The 16,490-nt window shown below is 39.4% G+C and overlaps 1 protein-coding gene across 1 annotated transcript in view; it reads right to left on the reverse strand.

Annotated features, from left to right (window-relative positions):
- Window positions 1-16,490, reverse strand: part of MYBPC1 (myosin binding protein C1) — a 47,903-nt gene that overhangs the window by 17,638 nt on the left and 13,775 nt on the right. Inside the window, exons 10-21 of the mRNA XM_072870399.1 lie at window positions 14,763-14,895; window positions 12,989-13,113; window positions 11,796-11,901; window positions 11,317-11,483; window positions 9,551-9,713; window positions 8,181-8,287; window positions 6,809-6,942; window positions 5,513-5,669; window positions 4,759-4,863; window positions 3,922-4,110; window positions 2,745-2,879; window positions 2,590-2,670 (exon numbers count right to left, since the gene is read on the reverse strand). Of these exons, the coding sequence (XP_072726500.1) occupies window positions 2,590-2,670; window positions 2,745-2,879; window positions 3,922-4,110; window positions 4,759-4,863; window positions 5,513-5,669; window positions 6,809-6,942; window positions 8,181-8,287; window positions 9,551-9,713; window positions 11,317-11,483; window positions 11,796-11,901; window positions 12,989-13,113; window positions 14,763-14,895 (1,602 nt within the window). The remainder of the gene's footprint in view (window positions 1-2,589; window positions 2,671-2,744; window positions 2,880-3,921; window positions 4,111-4,758; window positions 4,864-5,512; window positions 5,670-6,808; window positions 6,943-8,180; window positions 8,288-9,550; window positions 9,714-11,316; window positions 11,484-11,795; window positions 11,902-12,988; window positions 13,114-14,762; window positions 14,896-16,490) is intronic.

Consider the following 16,490-nt stretch of genomic DNA (forward strand, 5'->3'; position numbering starts at 1 on the left):
CCAGTCAGCAGCATATATTACTAGGAATTGACTTCTCCAGTGTCAACAAGATTTGGTCTACTCCACATCATCACAGCAAGAGGTTTAAGTTGGATGTTGTAAAGTAGCGCTGGGAAGGGGAGTTCTATATTCATGTTATTCACACCTATGCAATGCCGGATCCAGATACCCATGGTGAGACTCCAGTTCAGCAGTATACACGGTGAGCTGTCAAAGGTGCTACCATAGTTAAGGAAGTCCAAGAGTCCACCATATTGATCAAGTTATGAGGTTCAGACTAAAGGCAAATACCAATTTTTGCGAAGCCAAACCAATGCTCATGGTACATGATTCTTCTAAATTATAATTATATATATTTTGTCTTCCTATTTTCAGATTGTGATTTCTCCTAATGATTGCTATGATAAGGAAGTCTCAAAAAAGCCCTCTTTAAAACTACTTCAGTCACAATGATGAAAGAATGGAGAAGGTAAAGACAAATGAGTTTACAAACAGATAACTAAAAGAAAATAACAGCAGAATGAATATAGACAGTCATAAAAAGTACCTTGAAATTAAAAAGAGTTATTAAACACTATAGAAGAAATTAGTTTGAGGCAGAACAGGCACTGAAAGGACTGAGAAAAGGAGGTACTGAGATATTGCAAGAAAGAAAAAAAGGACTGAACATAGAGAAAAGGATGTATATTCCAATAACACATCTTTTTTAACTGGTATTTTCTACTAAGCTTGCTTCTTCCTAACCATTTTCATAACATATATACATAAGTAATATCAATTGTGTATATATAGATGTATATGCATATATAGGAGGCATATATAGATATACATAAACACTCAGAAAGCTATGTAAAATACATTGTACCCATTGTATTTTAACTGCGGTGGGTAACAATAAAATGACAGAGTTGATTGCCATTTTGTTGTATCTTCATATGTTTTAAACCTATCTGAAAAAAAAAAGTAAAGAATTTGTTCCATTCAACAGGTATACAATGATCTGTCTAATAGTCCTTAAAAGGTAGATTTGGAAGATTGCTCTGGACACTTTAGTTTGCATTAGCGTATATATATTTCTTATCCTCCCTTGTCACCTAATTTGGAAATCACATACTGTGATGTCAAGGGTTTTATGACAGTGACATATTACAAACACTTTTAACTTTTCCACCACCATCATACCAATGCTAAACAGAGCATAATATACAGCATACATTGAGGTCCTCACATTGACACACTTACATTGGACTACACTTACAGCCATTCATTATTTCCCTTTATATTCCCATATATCTTGCCTGTGCAATGGAAACATTATAGGAATCTTGATGTAAGACTGCATGCTTACTTGTTCTGAGCTGTTCCCACAGCTCCCTCCCAATATACAAGGAAAACCCTTCCTACCATTCCAGCTGTGTCTGCCTTCAGGTAATCTTCTCCAGACCTCTGAGCTTCTTGCAGTCTGTTTCTCCTCCTTACAGATATTCAGCTCAATACTATAAGATGCTGAGTGCTCCTGAGAAAAGCCAGTGGTTCTTCTTCACTCCCTCTCCCACTTGCCTGAGTGAGAGCTGAGAGCACTCTGCTCCTGTGGTATCTGACCACTTTTGTGAACTACTGTTTTCCTGGATTGTCTGAATCTGAAACACGTGACAGTGTGAATGACAAGTTCTGTCCTCTACCTCTTGTCTCCAGGCTGTGGACTGCATTCATGAAAAGCTTTTGTTGAAATAAATGCCTTCATGCAAAAAGGGGTCCAACTCATCACTTGATTTACAGCGCAGTTAAGAGCAGCAGCTAGGGGAGCTGAAGATAACTGTGTCCCATTCATCCAAACACACAACATTGCTGGAGTCCCACTGACTGGCGTTTGCCCACGGAGGCTGGGTATTGCATATACTACTCCAGGCTATTTGATACTTACCCAGGAGTTGGCGGATTTTACTTTTTGAAAATAGACTTCATTTGATGCCAACTCAGAAGAAAATCTGCTGGAAAATACTGTTTCTGCTGCTTGAACACCAAAGACTCTTAGTTGTAAAATATACATTGTATTTCCCTATTCCTTGTTATTTTACTCTCATAAGTTTATTCAGTCTCTTACATCTTTATCTTTCTCCTTCAGTTCTGTATAGATTTATGTCTTAGATGAACGTAGTTAAAGATCCTGTGTCTAACTACACTGAAATGTTGGAGAAATGCAATATCCAGACATGAACTTTGCATGCCTAGATAACTTCTACAGCCAGCTATTGGAGAGGCTGTCTGTCCTCAGTATTGGGAACTGGCACCTGAAGTAGCCAATTAGTAATATGTCAAGGTAGGGATTACCACACTGAGGACCTCCTGTCCCTAAAACCCAGCCAACCTGCACATATCTTGGACTACACTTATAGCCATTCATTATTTCCTATTCATTCATCCATCCACTCTTTACTGCATCGACTCTTCATTTAGCTCAAAAAAGAGGATAGTGATTAACATGGTACTTGGTACACTACAACAGATTATATGGCTTTTGATTTGGATTTCAGATCAAATGTAAGATGAGTTGAACTACAATCAATGGGCGGGATCTGGAATACAAACCAAAGGAAGCCTGAACAGAACCCTGCTGCTTGAGGTTTTCTGGCTGATTAGTCTCTGCTTTAGACTGAGAGCACCTGTTACCTGTAGAGAAAAAAAATGGAGAAAGTCTCACCTACTTTCAGTATGAGTAACATACCACAGTTGTTGTCACTTACTTCCTTCAAAGCAGTACTCTACAACATAGCCGTCTAACCCTGCCGCTCCGATGTGGTCTGGTGGCCTCCATTTCATTGTAACTGTGGTATCAGTCACTCCATCCACTGCCAGGAGAGTTGGTGGACTGGTAACAGCTGAAGCAAGCAGGCAGTGGGGAGAAGGCAGAAAACTGTGTTACAATTAAAGGTTTACATTTACGGTGTGTATTCCTCTAATTTAGCGTCATAGGTGACAGACTAAATCCTTCCTACCAGGCATTTCCAATCATCCTTGGCATGTCTTTCCCAATTAGAACCAAACTAGGAGAAGCAGGTACCTCATCCCATATCTGCTCACAGCGTAACCCAGAGTTAAATTCCTCCTGCTGAGGAGTGAGGAGGACAAAGAGCAGTGGAAGGTAGAGCAAAGTTGTGAGCAGCGTATTCTACAACAGCAGGTATTTTCTGGCAAGAGGAGACCATGCTGTAGCAATAACAGCCACCTTCTTCCTCCTCTGCATCGTGGGGGTGCCGCTCAGCAAGGTGGGAACCTTTGCTGGCCTACAGAACAAGGCACCTTTCTTTTACAGGGACTTGTGATTGTCACAGTAGTTTGAAAAATCTGTTTCTTTATATGAAAAGACCACCAGATTAGTCTGTCACTAGGTGAATGACAAGGCCCTCTAGCTGTTACATTAATATAAAGCACTAAGAGAACATGTAGAATAGTGTAAAATATGACCTAGCCTAATCTGGATTGTCTGCAAAAGGATATTGAAAATATGTGATCCCTTTCTGCAAAAAACAACCAAGACTATAATCCATCATCTTTATCAATTCTGTAAATTGCCAGTAGCTTGACTCTGTTGATTCAGGAAGTACCTACAATATACAAAAACATGGAACTATTAATTCTGGTCCTTAAAACGTATTGACCATAGTATATCAGGCTCACCTATAGCATGTCACTGTTTTATTGTAGTGCACCATTTTTCTGTCTATACATCCTTGTTTCTTGTTTATAAAAGACTATAAATCCTTCCAGGATAGACATATAGTTTATGCAGCACCTAATAAAGACACGTCCTGAGCAACACAAGTGTAACAAGAACTACAGTTATATAATTAGATGACTGTAATAATGTATCAAGGATGATTTTCTACATGCATACCTATCTCTATGCTCTTGTTTACTTACCTAAAGGAACAAAGGACTTCGAAGGCATACTTGGTTTCGAAATGCCTATTGCATTAACAGCAAATACACGGACCTCATAAGCAACACCTTCAATCATCTTCTTTGGCTCAAAAGTTGTTTCTTTACACAGTTCAAAATTCAACCTCATCCACCTGGAGCTTTGTTTCTTTTTCCTTTCAATGAAATATCCTATTGACCAAACAAAATTTTATTATAGTAAGTGGTGGCATAAAGCTCAATAGTGAGGGGTCTACTTTTTGACTACCCAGTAGCGTTTCTCCTGGATACACCTCAATATCTCCTTCTAGCCTCAGAGTGGTTTAGGTGTTATTGTTAAATTTTTCCTATTGCAAACTGTCTGATAGTCACCTATTTGGCTTTCATGGCCACATACGAGCTTTTCTGGGACTTCACTTACAACACTACTGTACTTAGTTTAGAGTGAAAAGGGCCTGATTCTGCTTGCCTCTGGGCCCCTCTGACTTTCCTCTTGGTTCAGTGTATTAGAAGATACTCCAATTTACTCAGTAAATTTTTTCTGAAATCCCTGCTAACATTCAAACAGGCTAACTGTTCAAAGTTTGGTATCATAAGAGGTTGTCTTTCAAGTAGGGGGGTTAACAATGTGGCAACATACAAAATGACAAATCTCAAAGCATTAGAAAAACAGGTATCCGATAAAGTCAAAGGTTGGGTAGAACATCCTTGCAATTGGATACTCGGAGTGCAACTCTCCAGGGCCTGAGCTAAACTCTGATCCTGTGATGCCCATTATTTGGGATTTGTTTCTTTTGTCTATATTAGAGCATCACCACAAAAAAAAAGAAAAGTATGTACCTAAGATGGGTGATCCACCATCATTTGCTGGAGCTTCCCAGGTCATAACACACCAGTCTTCACCAACCTCAGTCACATTTGGTGCCTGAGGAGGATCAGGGACATCTGTTGTAAACAAAATAAATATTATTTTTAAAAAAATCTTTCTTCTTTTTGCATAGGTTTAAATAAAAAATGTCAAATAAGAAACAAATCTGAATAGTTTTTAAAGTGCAACAGGAATTCCTAATGAGGAGAGAGAGAGAAAGAAGGTCTTTGTGGATCTTGGCAGGTGGTTAGGAAGGGATAAGTGCCAAGCTTTTCAGCACAGCCAAGACACTTGAGGGGCACTTGAGGGCATGTGGTAAGACAAGGCCCACAGCCACATGGAGAATGGAGAACAGAGTGTTAAGGGCAGCCTGACACAACTGCACAAGTTTGGCACTTGCAGCGTGAGGTGGCAGCAGGGTGATAATTAACTCCTACTTAAATCCCATGCTAAGGTCCTGTGTCCTTCAGTAACACTGGGCCTTAGTACCCTTGCACCTCAATTCCACATCTGAAAATGGGGAAAAACAGGGAAATGGAAGTTTTCTGAAAATCTACAACAGTTTGATAGCTAGGGAGGACAGCATCTACAGAAGAGACCCTTCAGACAGAGGAAGAAGAATTTGTCTCTTGTTGGGTGCAGAAAAGTAGGGTTCTTCAAGGACCATTTATTGAAAAAGGCTGTGATAAACGACATGGCTCATGTCCGCTTTTCCACATGACTTACCAACCACTTTAATGTTGATTAGAGCTGTGTCCTCTCCAGCCTCATTCTTTAGCGTTATTCTGAAAGGACCTGAATCTTCCCTCTCAGCTGTATCAATGACCAGACAGCTGCTGTCTGGGTATGTTTCTGCCCGTATTCTTCCACTGTCTGTGATCCACTAGGAATCAAAGTAAGCAGAAAGAAGAATCATATTTTCTGGATTTGAGAATCAAAATGCTCAAAAATCAAAATTCAAATGCAGTACAGGACAATTCAGCAAAAATACTAAAGCGACCCTAAGAAAAAACACACTAAAGCTCAGCATTTCAATCACCTAATGATCACAAAAATGACAAAATAACTGAGGGGCAAATAAATAACTTTAAAATACAGTAACTGTTTAGTACTCAGTTCAGCCATTGCATCTCAAAGGATGAGATGCACTAGGCTTACTTGTCTTGTGAGCAAGAACATGCTTTTGTCAACACAACCTGTCATTAATTTGATGGAAAGAGAGTAGTGGATTCTTCCAAAAGTCAGATTGAAATGTAATTAATTCAGTTTAAAGGTCAGAGTGATTGTAATGGTTAGTAGTTTGTCCTCACAGATTTCAGATTCTGGCATGTATTCTGGAGTAAGAGCTCTCCTAGAATAATTACCTATTTGGGCAAGTCCACAGTGGTGATACTACAGTTAATATTTGAAAAATAGTAGTTAGAGATTTGACCAGATAGGTCCGACAAATCCAGTAATAATAACATGTTCCAGCTTCCACATACCACAATGAAAATTTAAATGTGAAAAGTGTCTTTTTGGTATTAGACAGGAGGGATTGATCTGTGCAAAGTTTTGCATCAAGACACCAGATGCAAGACACCAATTGCCCAGCCTATTGTTTAATTCAAGACTTCATACTCTGTCAGGATTTATCATTCATTTTCCAAAACCAGACCATACCATGGCTTCCTGTCAAAGCCTGGCAGCCATTCTGGGCAGTATGTACAGAAGAAGTGACCATTTGGTAAATTTTCGCTACTTTTCTTTTGCATCTCATATGTTCCTCTCCTTTACAATTTCTTTATAGCAAAACTGTATTTTTTTCCTTCGTTAATTTCAGCCTTTCCTCAAAAAGACCCAAAAGATACTAAATAATATTTATCCATTTTACCCTTAATTTCTGAGCGAGGAGAGTTTTTTAGATAAAATGCATCTCCTTATTTTCTGCCATTAAAATCAAAGTCTTCACAAGGCTAAAGGTTGTTTTTGAAGTAAAAGGCCCCTTCTTAAGCTAAAGAAATGTGTATGATGACAATGTACCTTGTCCCCTTTACTCCACATGACTTTTGGAGTTGGCTCGCCAGTGATGGGGATCTCAAGTCGTAGTTTGCTTCCTGCCACTACTGTCACAGTGTTACCTTCCCCAAGACCATCCAGGTGCAGTTTAGGAGGATCTGAAAAAGGAGAGATTGTCCAAATTTGCCATGTGGCTGCCACTCTGAGAGTTCAGTGACCTGGCACAGGTCTGCAACATAGGGAAACATGCTCTATGTTTTGTATTTTCCTGGTATTCTGGTATTTTTATTCAACAGATTTTTTGTTTGGAAGAAAATTTGTGAAGATATTTTTTTGAAGAAAATAGTTGTCTGAAGAAAAATAGGTCATAGCACCATAGAAATTTTGGAATAGTAGGACCATGAAAAAAAAATCTGTCTTCCTGAAGCAGAATTGTGCATATTTAGGTAACTTCTGAGAGAGATTTCCTCTAAGTGTCTCTTGAGAATTTCCATTGCAGACTTTTTCAATACCTGGAGTTATTACCCTTCAGACATCACTGTTCTTACAGTTTAAAAGTTTTCTTAACCCAAAGCCTTTTTCTGAAAATTAAATGGTCACTTTTGTTGTACCCCATGGGTCTGGAGAACAACTGATGGATATCCTCTTACAACTTTTTTTAATGTATTGGAAGATTATATCTGTGAGCATACACTCCAGTACCCCTTCCCTCTTCATTCTCCCTAGACCTTTCTAACACAGATATCCCACTTCTTTCAGCTTCAATTACAAACCATATTTTCTAAAACTTTGGGCATTTACATTGCTCTCCTTTTGACTTCCAAGTCACTGGTTGCAGTTAAAATCCAGTGAGGTATCGTTGTGGGAAGAGTCAATGCCTTGTTTTATTTTTGTTTGAAAGACTGGGATAATTACAAGCCTTCTGTTTTGCTGAGTGAATAAAAACTGACCAGAAACATTTCACTCTCTAGATATAATTTGATGTATTTAGGGAATATGTACCTACTTTACTAATCTTTTACCAAACCAAATCACAGTTTGAAATGTCAGCAAGCCAATTCTTCAAAGAAGACAAAGAAGACTGTATGTCTGAAAAGAGGATAGCAACAGGTGTTTTACACAAACTCTTATTACTGGTTTACATTTATGAATTCAACATCAAGAAGCCTTCCCTGGGAGCTCCCCCAGGCTTGTAAGCTATGAGCAGATCCTGAGCACAGGCGAAGCACTCTCTGACTAGCTCACACTTTGACAAAGCAGCCGCTCTGTTTTCTGTGGTAAATGTCTGCTCGGAGGAAAAAAAACTGATTGTAATCAAGGATATTTCACACTGCTTTTGATTTCCAAAGGTCAGAGAAAGAGATGTTATATATAAGTCATTGTGCCATATACTTACCCACAACGTGGACTTTGCATGGAATATTAATATTATAGGCATCTGGTACAAACATGTATTCACCCTCATCATCAACAGCAGCGCTCGCTATAACAAATCTGTGGATTCTGTAAAAATTGAAAAATAAATCAAAGAAAATTATTTTTGAAGACTGCTTGAAGCTATAAGGAAAAACCTGTGAAAAGTTCAGGAGATCTGTGCAAGTATGTAAAATTACTGACTAAAACTCCTTTGCTGGCTCCTTAGTGGTATTTTAGCTGATTAAATACTTTGTGATTTGTACAAAATATTATTGAGACAACTACCAAATAAAGTAACCAATTCTAATATTTTTTGTTTGAACACAGAAGTAGAAAAATAGAGGAGTGTAATCTTGTCACAGAGATTCTGTGCTGCTGCCGTTAGATTGTAATTTGGTTGTTCAAGAAGAAATCTTTAGGTGATCCCATTGTGAGAATATTCTGACTTTTTTTAGACCATCTTTGTGACAGGATCCAATCTACTATTTGTTTGCCAGAATAAAGAAATGGGTGAGCAAAGCATATGCTGCTCTTACTACCTAACTGTGTCTTCCAGTATGATGATATTTTTGCTCTCCTATCACCTGCTGTGGCTAAGCTTTGTTCAAGGTAGGACTCACCTCTGTGCCCTTCCTGCTCCCCTTTCCCTCACCTCACCCTATGGGCCTACGTAGGTTGTGGGAAGCTCCTTCACCTTATGTCAATCCAAGGGGTCATTGCACAGCTGGCACTTGTCCCTTACTGCGACTTAGCAAGCATTATGGAATCAGTGCAAACATTTCATAGCCTGCTTATGAGCATCTTCACAAATGCAGTTCCCAGCTGTATGAATGGTCTGCTAAGCTGAAGTGAAGAGGATGTAGTTAAAGGTAGGACCTGGTTTTGTTTTTTTTTTAAAACTGACAGACTTTCCATGAAAAAGGACAAATTATAAATGCAAAGGGACCTGATATCTCCACACATTTTGCATGGGCAGAGATACACCATCTAAGTTGACACAAACAGAAGCTATCAGAAAAAAAGACATTTAAAAACTATATATTTTTAATAATGTCTAACAATTATTTTACCTTACTACTTAATATCCCATACTAACAGCAACAGCAACATCAAGAAAAGTTAATAGCTTGAACTTAGATGGACCAAAGATTTGATTATTGTCCTCCACAGCCAAAAGACAGAAGATGAAAGGGGACAAGGAGACATAGCTTTTATGATGATAAAAATAAATATGTTTGAGGAACAGAGGTTAGGCTTGATTATCAGATAATTTTCAGTGAAGTAACCCACATATTGGCATCTCTACAGCATCATTCCATTAAAAGTCAAGTCAATACACCACAGGCTTACCTTCCTTTGTGATAAAGCTTTACACGGTCACTAGCTTCGACCAGTTGCCCATTTTTGTACCATTTCCCTTGCACGTTCTCAGATATCTCACACTTCAGGTGGATTTCCTGTCCAAGCCTCACAGTCTGGTCTTCTAGAGCAAGTGATATCTTCAGTGGTCTCACTTAGGAAAACAGAAGCAGAGATATTAATGCTAGTATCAAACAATAGCTCATGATTCTGTCATGGAGCTGCTACTAGCCATCACAACAGTCTTCAAATCAGAAAAATGCCTCCAATAATAAAGTTCTCAAGTCCAAATACCAGTAATACGTACATGTAAGCTACATAAGTTAACCTCTTTTCATGTAGTCTGATGCCTTAGAAAGGGTGATCCAAAATACCCATGCCCTGACTGGGGAAACTCCATGGATATTGCCAGTAGAAGAACTAAGCCCAGGAGCACAATTTGAATGCTGTCTCCTTTCTGGTGTTTAAGTGCTGGAGGTAGGGTGTTTCTATCCCCCAGAGTCCAGTAAGAAACTTTCAAGAAGTGAAAGACCTGTGTCCCCAGACCTATGCACTAGAAGGGATTACAACCCACCTTTCCGGTGGTCTAACAGTGATCTAACCGCTCTCATAGCTCTCCCAGCTGACTGGAGGTAATTTGGAGACTTACCAAAGCATTTCATCACAAGGGGGGACTGTAGTTCCCAACCTGTTTTGTCAGGCTGGTACCAAAGGCTGACTGGCCAGTAAGCTTAACTTCATACACTACTTGTTCTCATGTTTGCTAAACTGCCTTAACTCACCCCACGAATAGCCACAGATATTACTAGCTTTTGTAAAACTTGAGTCTGAGAACTGGTGCCCCAGTTCACTTCCACTTTCTGGAAGACTAGATTCTGTAGACCAAAGTCCAGGCTGAACACACAGTACCATGTGTATGCAGTAAACATCTGTGATTATAATCTGACATAGGAAAAAAAAAGTCATGGCAAAGGCAGCATTTTATAGAAAGCCAGTTGGAAAATCCTCAGAAGAAGTTGTATGAAAGGAAAGATGACAGACCTCAATAGCCATGGAGGGTAATTTCCAACCTGATAATAGAACAGCATGAATTGGTTGTGCTTAAGATGCCAATTTGTACAAAACAGTCAAAAGCAGTGTAAGTATTACAAAACGGTCACTTTGTATGTTTATGCATACATACATAAAGTGTATGTTTATGCATAATGTATGATAACTTTAGAGGATGGGCACATACATTTCGCTAAAACCCACAGGCATTTTAAAGAGATATTGCACAAACAATACTGAGGGAGCTACATATCATGCATTTGTGCCTATGAGTTCAGGTCAAGTGACCCTGATGCCTGTTAATGCTATGCCTAGTTACAGAACTGCTTATTTTTTCCAACATATGTTTTTCTGATTTTGGCTAAAAAGCCTTGGTTTGGCGTTCCTATGAAAACCGGAATAGATTAAAGAAAAGCAGGTACTTCCCTTGAAAATTTCACTTTCTTGACCTATTATATCTTTGGATGGATAGCTTTGCTTTCCGTCTTGATGGAGTGACAGAAAGTTTTCAAGCAGGGCTAGTTCATTGCCTGTTACTGCAAACAGCGTCTAAAGGAAAGTCACTGTTCTGGAGATTTGCAGCAAAGAAATTGGTATGGAAGTTAAGCCTCCCTTTAAACCCCCAGGAAAAGGCAAGCAAATTCTTTATTTCTGTAAGCTAGTAAGCTGTGACATACAAATTCAAGAGCAAGGTGGATGATACTTACAATCAACCGAAAGCTTAGCTTCTGATTGGCCTCCAGTTGTCATTACTGAGTAAGTTGCATTGTCATTTTTTGCAGCTTCCTCTATGATCAAAGTGTGTTTTTTACCCTCAACCTTGATTCGATACCGAGATTTAGGTTCATTGGTAAGTTCTACACCATTCTTAAACCTAATGGAAAACAAAGAATGATTATTTTTCCAATAGAAGTCCTGTGCAAATAAGACTCCCATAGACTGAAACTTCCAGAGAAGACTTTGTAAGACTTCAGCCACAAGAAAAGGTTAAACAAACTCATCCATTAATGTGTAAGGATATTTTTGCTGTTGCTACATTTTTGAATAATGTTTTCTTGAGATTTTCTTAACAATTTTCAGGTTTACTGGTATAGAAAAAGCTGTCCACATTTTTGCCTACAATTAAAATTTGTAGGCAAGGAAAACTTGCCTACAAGGAAAACTATCTATTTAAAGTGTGGCTTACCATTTCACATTTGCATCATCCTCAGACACTTCACAGCTCAGTTCTACTCGTTCACCAACATAGGTATTGGTATCCTCCAGCCCTTTGGTCACCAAAATTGGAGGATCTTTGGAAAGAGAAAATTACAGATTTACAGTCTGACAGAGAAAACTAAGTGAAAGAGGTTTTCAAAATCATGCTACAGAAGAAGATACTACTTTAAAATTCTAATATCAGTCTCAGTGCAGCTTTTTCTGCCTTAAATCAGAAAAGCAATTGCTCATTAAGATGCTAGTAGGAAATGTGCTAAATAAAAAAATAACATTTGTTCAGATTAATACCTGCCTTGCATCCCTTTTTATTGGCAGTTTGTCCAGGCAGGTTGACATGAGAAGCTGACATTCCCCTCTTGCCTCCCACAGATCCCTCCCATAAAGCGGTGTTTTCATTAGGTCCTAGAGCCCATTATGCACAATAAGGTGACCTGATGACATAATGCGGTGCCCTTAGTGGTTTAACCCATTCCTGCCATCAAAACTCAAGTTTATTTAACAGCAAGAGATTGTACAATAGTTATCCTATGATATTTATAGGGGCAATGGGCTCCATTATTTTAAATAGGTTTCTGAAATATTTGATTATTTTTTTCTCTCACTGTAAGTTTTGTTTTCCTGTTTGTTTTGTTGTGCATGTGTGAGTAATGCCATGAATATTATCAGTAAGACTATCGACACTGTGGGAGCAAAAAGGGTGAAGAAATGGCCACCCATTCATAGCTTTTGATAGAGTCTCCCTTAAATCTGTGCAGGTGGAATGAAAGCTAGCTGCTAGAAAGCCTGATCTGAGGGTACTTGAAACAGATCAGTTGGACCAAGAGTATCAGGGTCATCAGATACCTAAGCACGGTGTCAAGGAAAGCCAACGCTATGACAAATGAGTGTCCAAAATGGCTTTAAAACTATGAAGGGAACCACAGCCCCACTAGATCCCAATGCAAAGTATGAAATCAACCATACTCCCATTTCAGGGTTTTGACTAAATACAGGATGAGGGAAAAAATGGTCAGGGATCACCGAAATACAGAGTGATCCTAAGGGCTGCTAGTACAAATACAAAAATATACTGAACCAGATCCTCCCTGTTAGTTTCTGTTGCAGTCAAAGAAGCCACACCAATTCACAGCAGGTGAAACAGGAGCAAGCTGACACAGTTACCTCTCACAAACAGTTCTGTGGAGCATTTCTCATCACCGGCTGTTACATAATAGCGAGCATCATCTGTCATCGTACAGTTGTTGATGAATAAAATTCGCTGGTTACCTTTGTGCTCAAAAATGTATCTGTTTGAACAGGAATGCAGCAAAGATACGTTAGCAAAACTGCTGGACCCCTTTTGTTTTATGTAGAAAGTGTTTAGGGATTATTAGAGGTGAAAATCCTGTTTATACATAGAACTGGAAAAATGGTCCTGGGAAGCAATTTCCAAGATTCAGCAGAACTGTCATAGACTTTTATGCAAAAAGAGCTATGGTGTAGAGTGCCAACGAGCATCTTCTGGCTTGCTCCAAAATACCAGGCTTGGGTGATATGAAAGAAAAAAAAAAAAAAAAGAGCAGGCTCTGAAGGATGGCAAATAAAATGGAGTCTGAAACTCTAGATGAGTAAAGATGAAAATAACCAGTAACAGGACACCATCCTCATTCCAACACTCTTAACATTTTTGTGAGGTATAATAATAGCCAAAGTTAAGAAGTTAATATTATTGGTAGGCCAGATGGCACAAGAGATCAGTAATGGGATATGGGGTTTTGGTAATGGGATATGGAACCTTTCACCTTTATGTCACCAGTTTAGATCTGCTCCAGGTTTGTAATGACCAAAGCTCATTAGCATCTGACAGCTGCTTCAGCAGCCTGGAAGAAGTGCACTGGAGCATTCAATCCGGGTTCTTCTACTGGAGAGGTATCCATATAGCTGCTGCGAAACAGTTCTGAATAGCTCATGGCAGAGATAGGGGCTAAAGAAAAGGTACCCTCTTTATTATGGATTTTTTGTCAACTATGAATATTAATCCAAATTCTTCATTGACTTTTGCAGCAACAGAATGAAGGAAATCTGCCCCTTCTCTGTAAGAGGGCTTTTGCTAATTACTATTTTTTTCACAGGGCCAGAGGAGAAAGTTGCTAGGATTTTGTGCTGCTGAGCAACATTTGAGGAACATTACATTGTTGTGGTTTACTGGTTGCACATCGTCATTCCTAGCTGTGTCTGACTGTGGAATGGGATTTTCTACACCGGGTGGTAAGAGCTGGTTGTGCCCAAACTAGGGACTGGGCTCAACTTCCAGCCATTGCTCTACCTGTACTCAAGTATCTGCACCTGAAAAGCCACTTCTAGATAAAGCCAGAGAGTAAACCAATATGCAGGTGTTACAGATGGTGAAGAAGCTTGGGTACACTAGACCTGTGGCACATGACTGAAGTCACTTTGAGCTAATGCAGGTTGCTGACTTCAGTGTGAGCATTAACTGGGTAATGGAAGGTGAGACAAACCTCGCTTCTCTTTCCTCAGGTGGTTTATGAGCCAGGTAGGTAAGTATGTGATGTTAAACATCTCTCCTCTTAGCAACCAACTACTGTAGAAAGATTCTGACCTCCTTCAGACATAGTAATGAGGACAAGAGATTTATTTACTTACAGTGCTTCCCGATTTTTTAAAAACTACCAAGTAGGAAATGGCTCCATGTTTTGCTGAGGATCTTTAATTCTTTTCTCTTGAAGCAAAGGGGCCAATCTGCATTAACACTGATCATACAGTGGACTTTTCTGGGTCATGAGCAATATAGCATCATTTGCCTACTTTTCACGTATAATGAAATTCAGAAATAAAATTGGTGCAACCTAAGCAAAGAGATAGATCCATGCAACACACTTTCAAGGAAGTACATGTGTACCCCTTTTTATTGTTTACATACAATAAAACCACTTACTTTGCACTTGGTCGTATTTCTTGGCCATTTTTATACCACTTGAGTTCCACTGTTGGATCTGCTAGCTCCACCATGAACCTTACTTTACCTCCTTTGTCCACCTGATATGCAGGATCAAGACCTTTGGAAAAAGCTGTTGTGCAAGCCCAGTGTTATTATAAAAGAAGATCAGACAACAAGTAAGCATATGAATGCTGAAATGACATTGCATAAATCTCATCAAAGCTGTCAGAATACATGCACGCAATGTTATGCATCACTATATTCTTAGGCTAGTCCACATGAATCAGTTTATTTTCTAGAAACATTAGAATAAGTGCAAAGTTATGTGGATCTGATTATCCTGACCAACTTCAAGCTAGTATCTCTTCATGACTTTGCAGTGTGACTGTATTCTGAATAGGATTGGGTAGACGTAGCTTTGACAGCTTGCTGAGAAGTGCTATGTCAGAATAAAATGGCATACAGCTGGTGCCATGGAATCGTTTACAATGAATCTGTTACAAAGGACTTCTCTTAGCAGCACCAAGCCAAAATTCCTATTGAGCTTCCCACTATCAGAATAAACACATTGGTTTGTCTAAAAGCCAAATTAGCTTTCCTGATTCTTTCTGTAGGTTGCAAGGTGTACATTGCAGTTCCACTTGTGGTAAATGTTACAGCTGCAAAACGTTTGCAAAAATACTTGAAACGAGGCAAAAGTTGTCAGTCTGTGAATCCCCATGGGGCTTTTCAAAAAGGTTCTTTGAGTTGTGCAAATGTAGGCCAAGTTGTTCTGGGCAAGGTAAGGCCAGGTAAGGCAACTCAGACATTTCAAAACACTTTAACAACAACATTCAGATATTGCCAGCCACAAAAGTTAGACCCAGGGGAGCAGATATCTGTGGCTCAAAAATAAATAAATAAATAGTGCCTCAAACAAATTGCCCACAGCTAAGTAATCAATTTCTGCTAAGGTTTATATCATGCATATGTCTGGTTGCAGGAGATTGAATGTATTGACGCAACAGGAGTAGAGTTATTAAATCTGAAAAGGATTTTTTATGTATCTTGTTGCAATGTAAAAGTTTCCAATTTATAATAAAGGTGGTGTGAGGGGAAGAGCACCCTACTCTCATCCCGTCGATACTATAAACATTTTCCCCAACATCTGAAGCCCCTCCTGTAGGGAAAACCCTGTCCACTGAAAAATCCTGGTATGGCTGGCAGCTCCATCCTACTCAATAGTGAACTGGGGAGAGGGACCAGACAGACCGGTCCCAGGTACTGAGAGGTGCCCCTTTCCCAGTAAGACATTCAGGCACTTCCACGTGATGCACCTGGGTAGGCAGCAGCTCTTCCTGCCAGCCACGCAATTCCTGCCCCAGCTTCCAGCCCTACTCCAGGCTCCTGGGGGAAGGTGAGGAGTTTCCCTGGGCTCCAGCCCCTTAGAGAGCTCCACTGTATACAGAAACTGCCCCAGTGGCTCAGCCAAAGCCCATTGACTCCGTTTCTCCCACCCTCGACTGTGGCCATAATCAGATATACCAGCAAATGAAAAATATAAATAAAAATTAATGTGTAGTAACATAACACATGTTATGATGTGAGGTAATAGATGAGGAGAGAGGGTATATCAGGCAGATGGATTACAGCTGAATTTGTGGAGGATTTCACCTACACAAAAGGGACTCCTCCAGGAAACCAGTGGAACAGCAGATGTATATCTTGCATCCAGTTCTGAAATGC

This window comes from Ciconia boyciana, chromosome 1 (assembly GCF_034638445.1).
Source record: "Ciconia boyciana chromosome 1, ASM3463844v1, whole genome shotgun sequence".
Lineage (NCBI taxonomy): Eukaryota > Metazoa > Chordata > Aves > Ciconiiformes > Ciconiidae > Ciconia > Ciconia boyciana.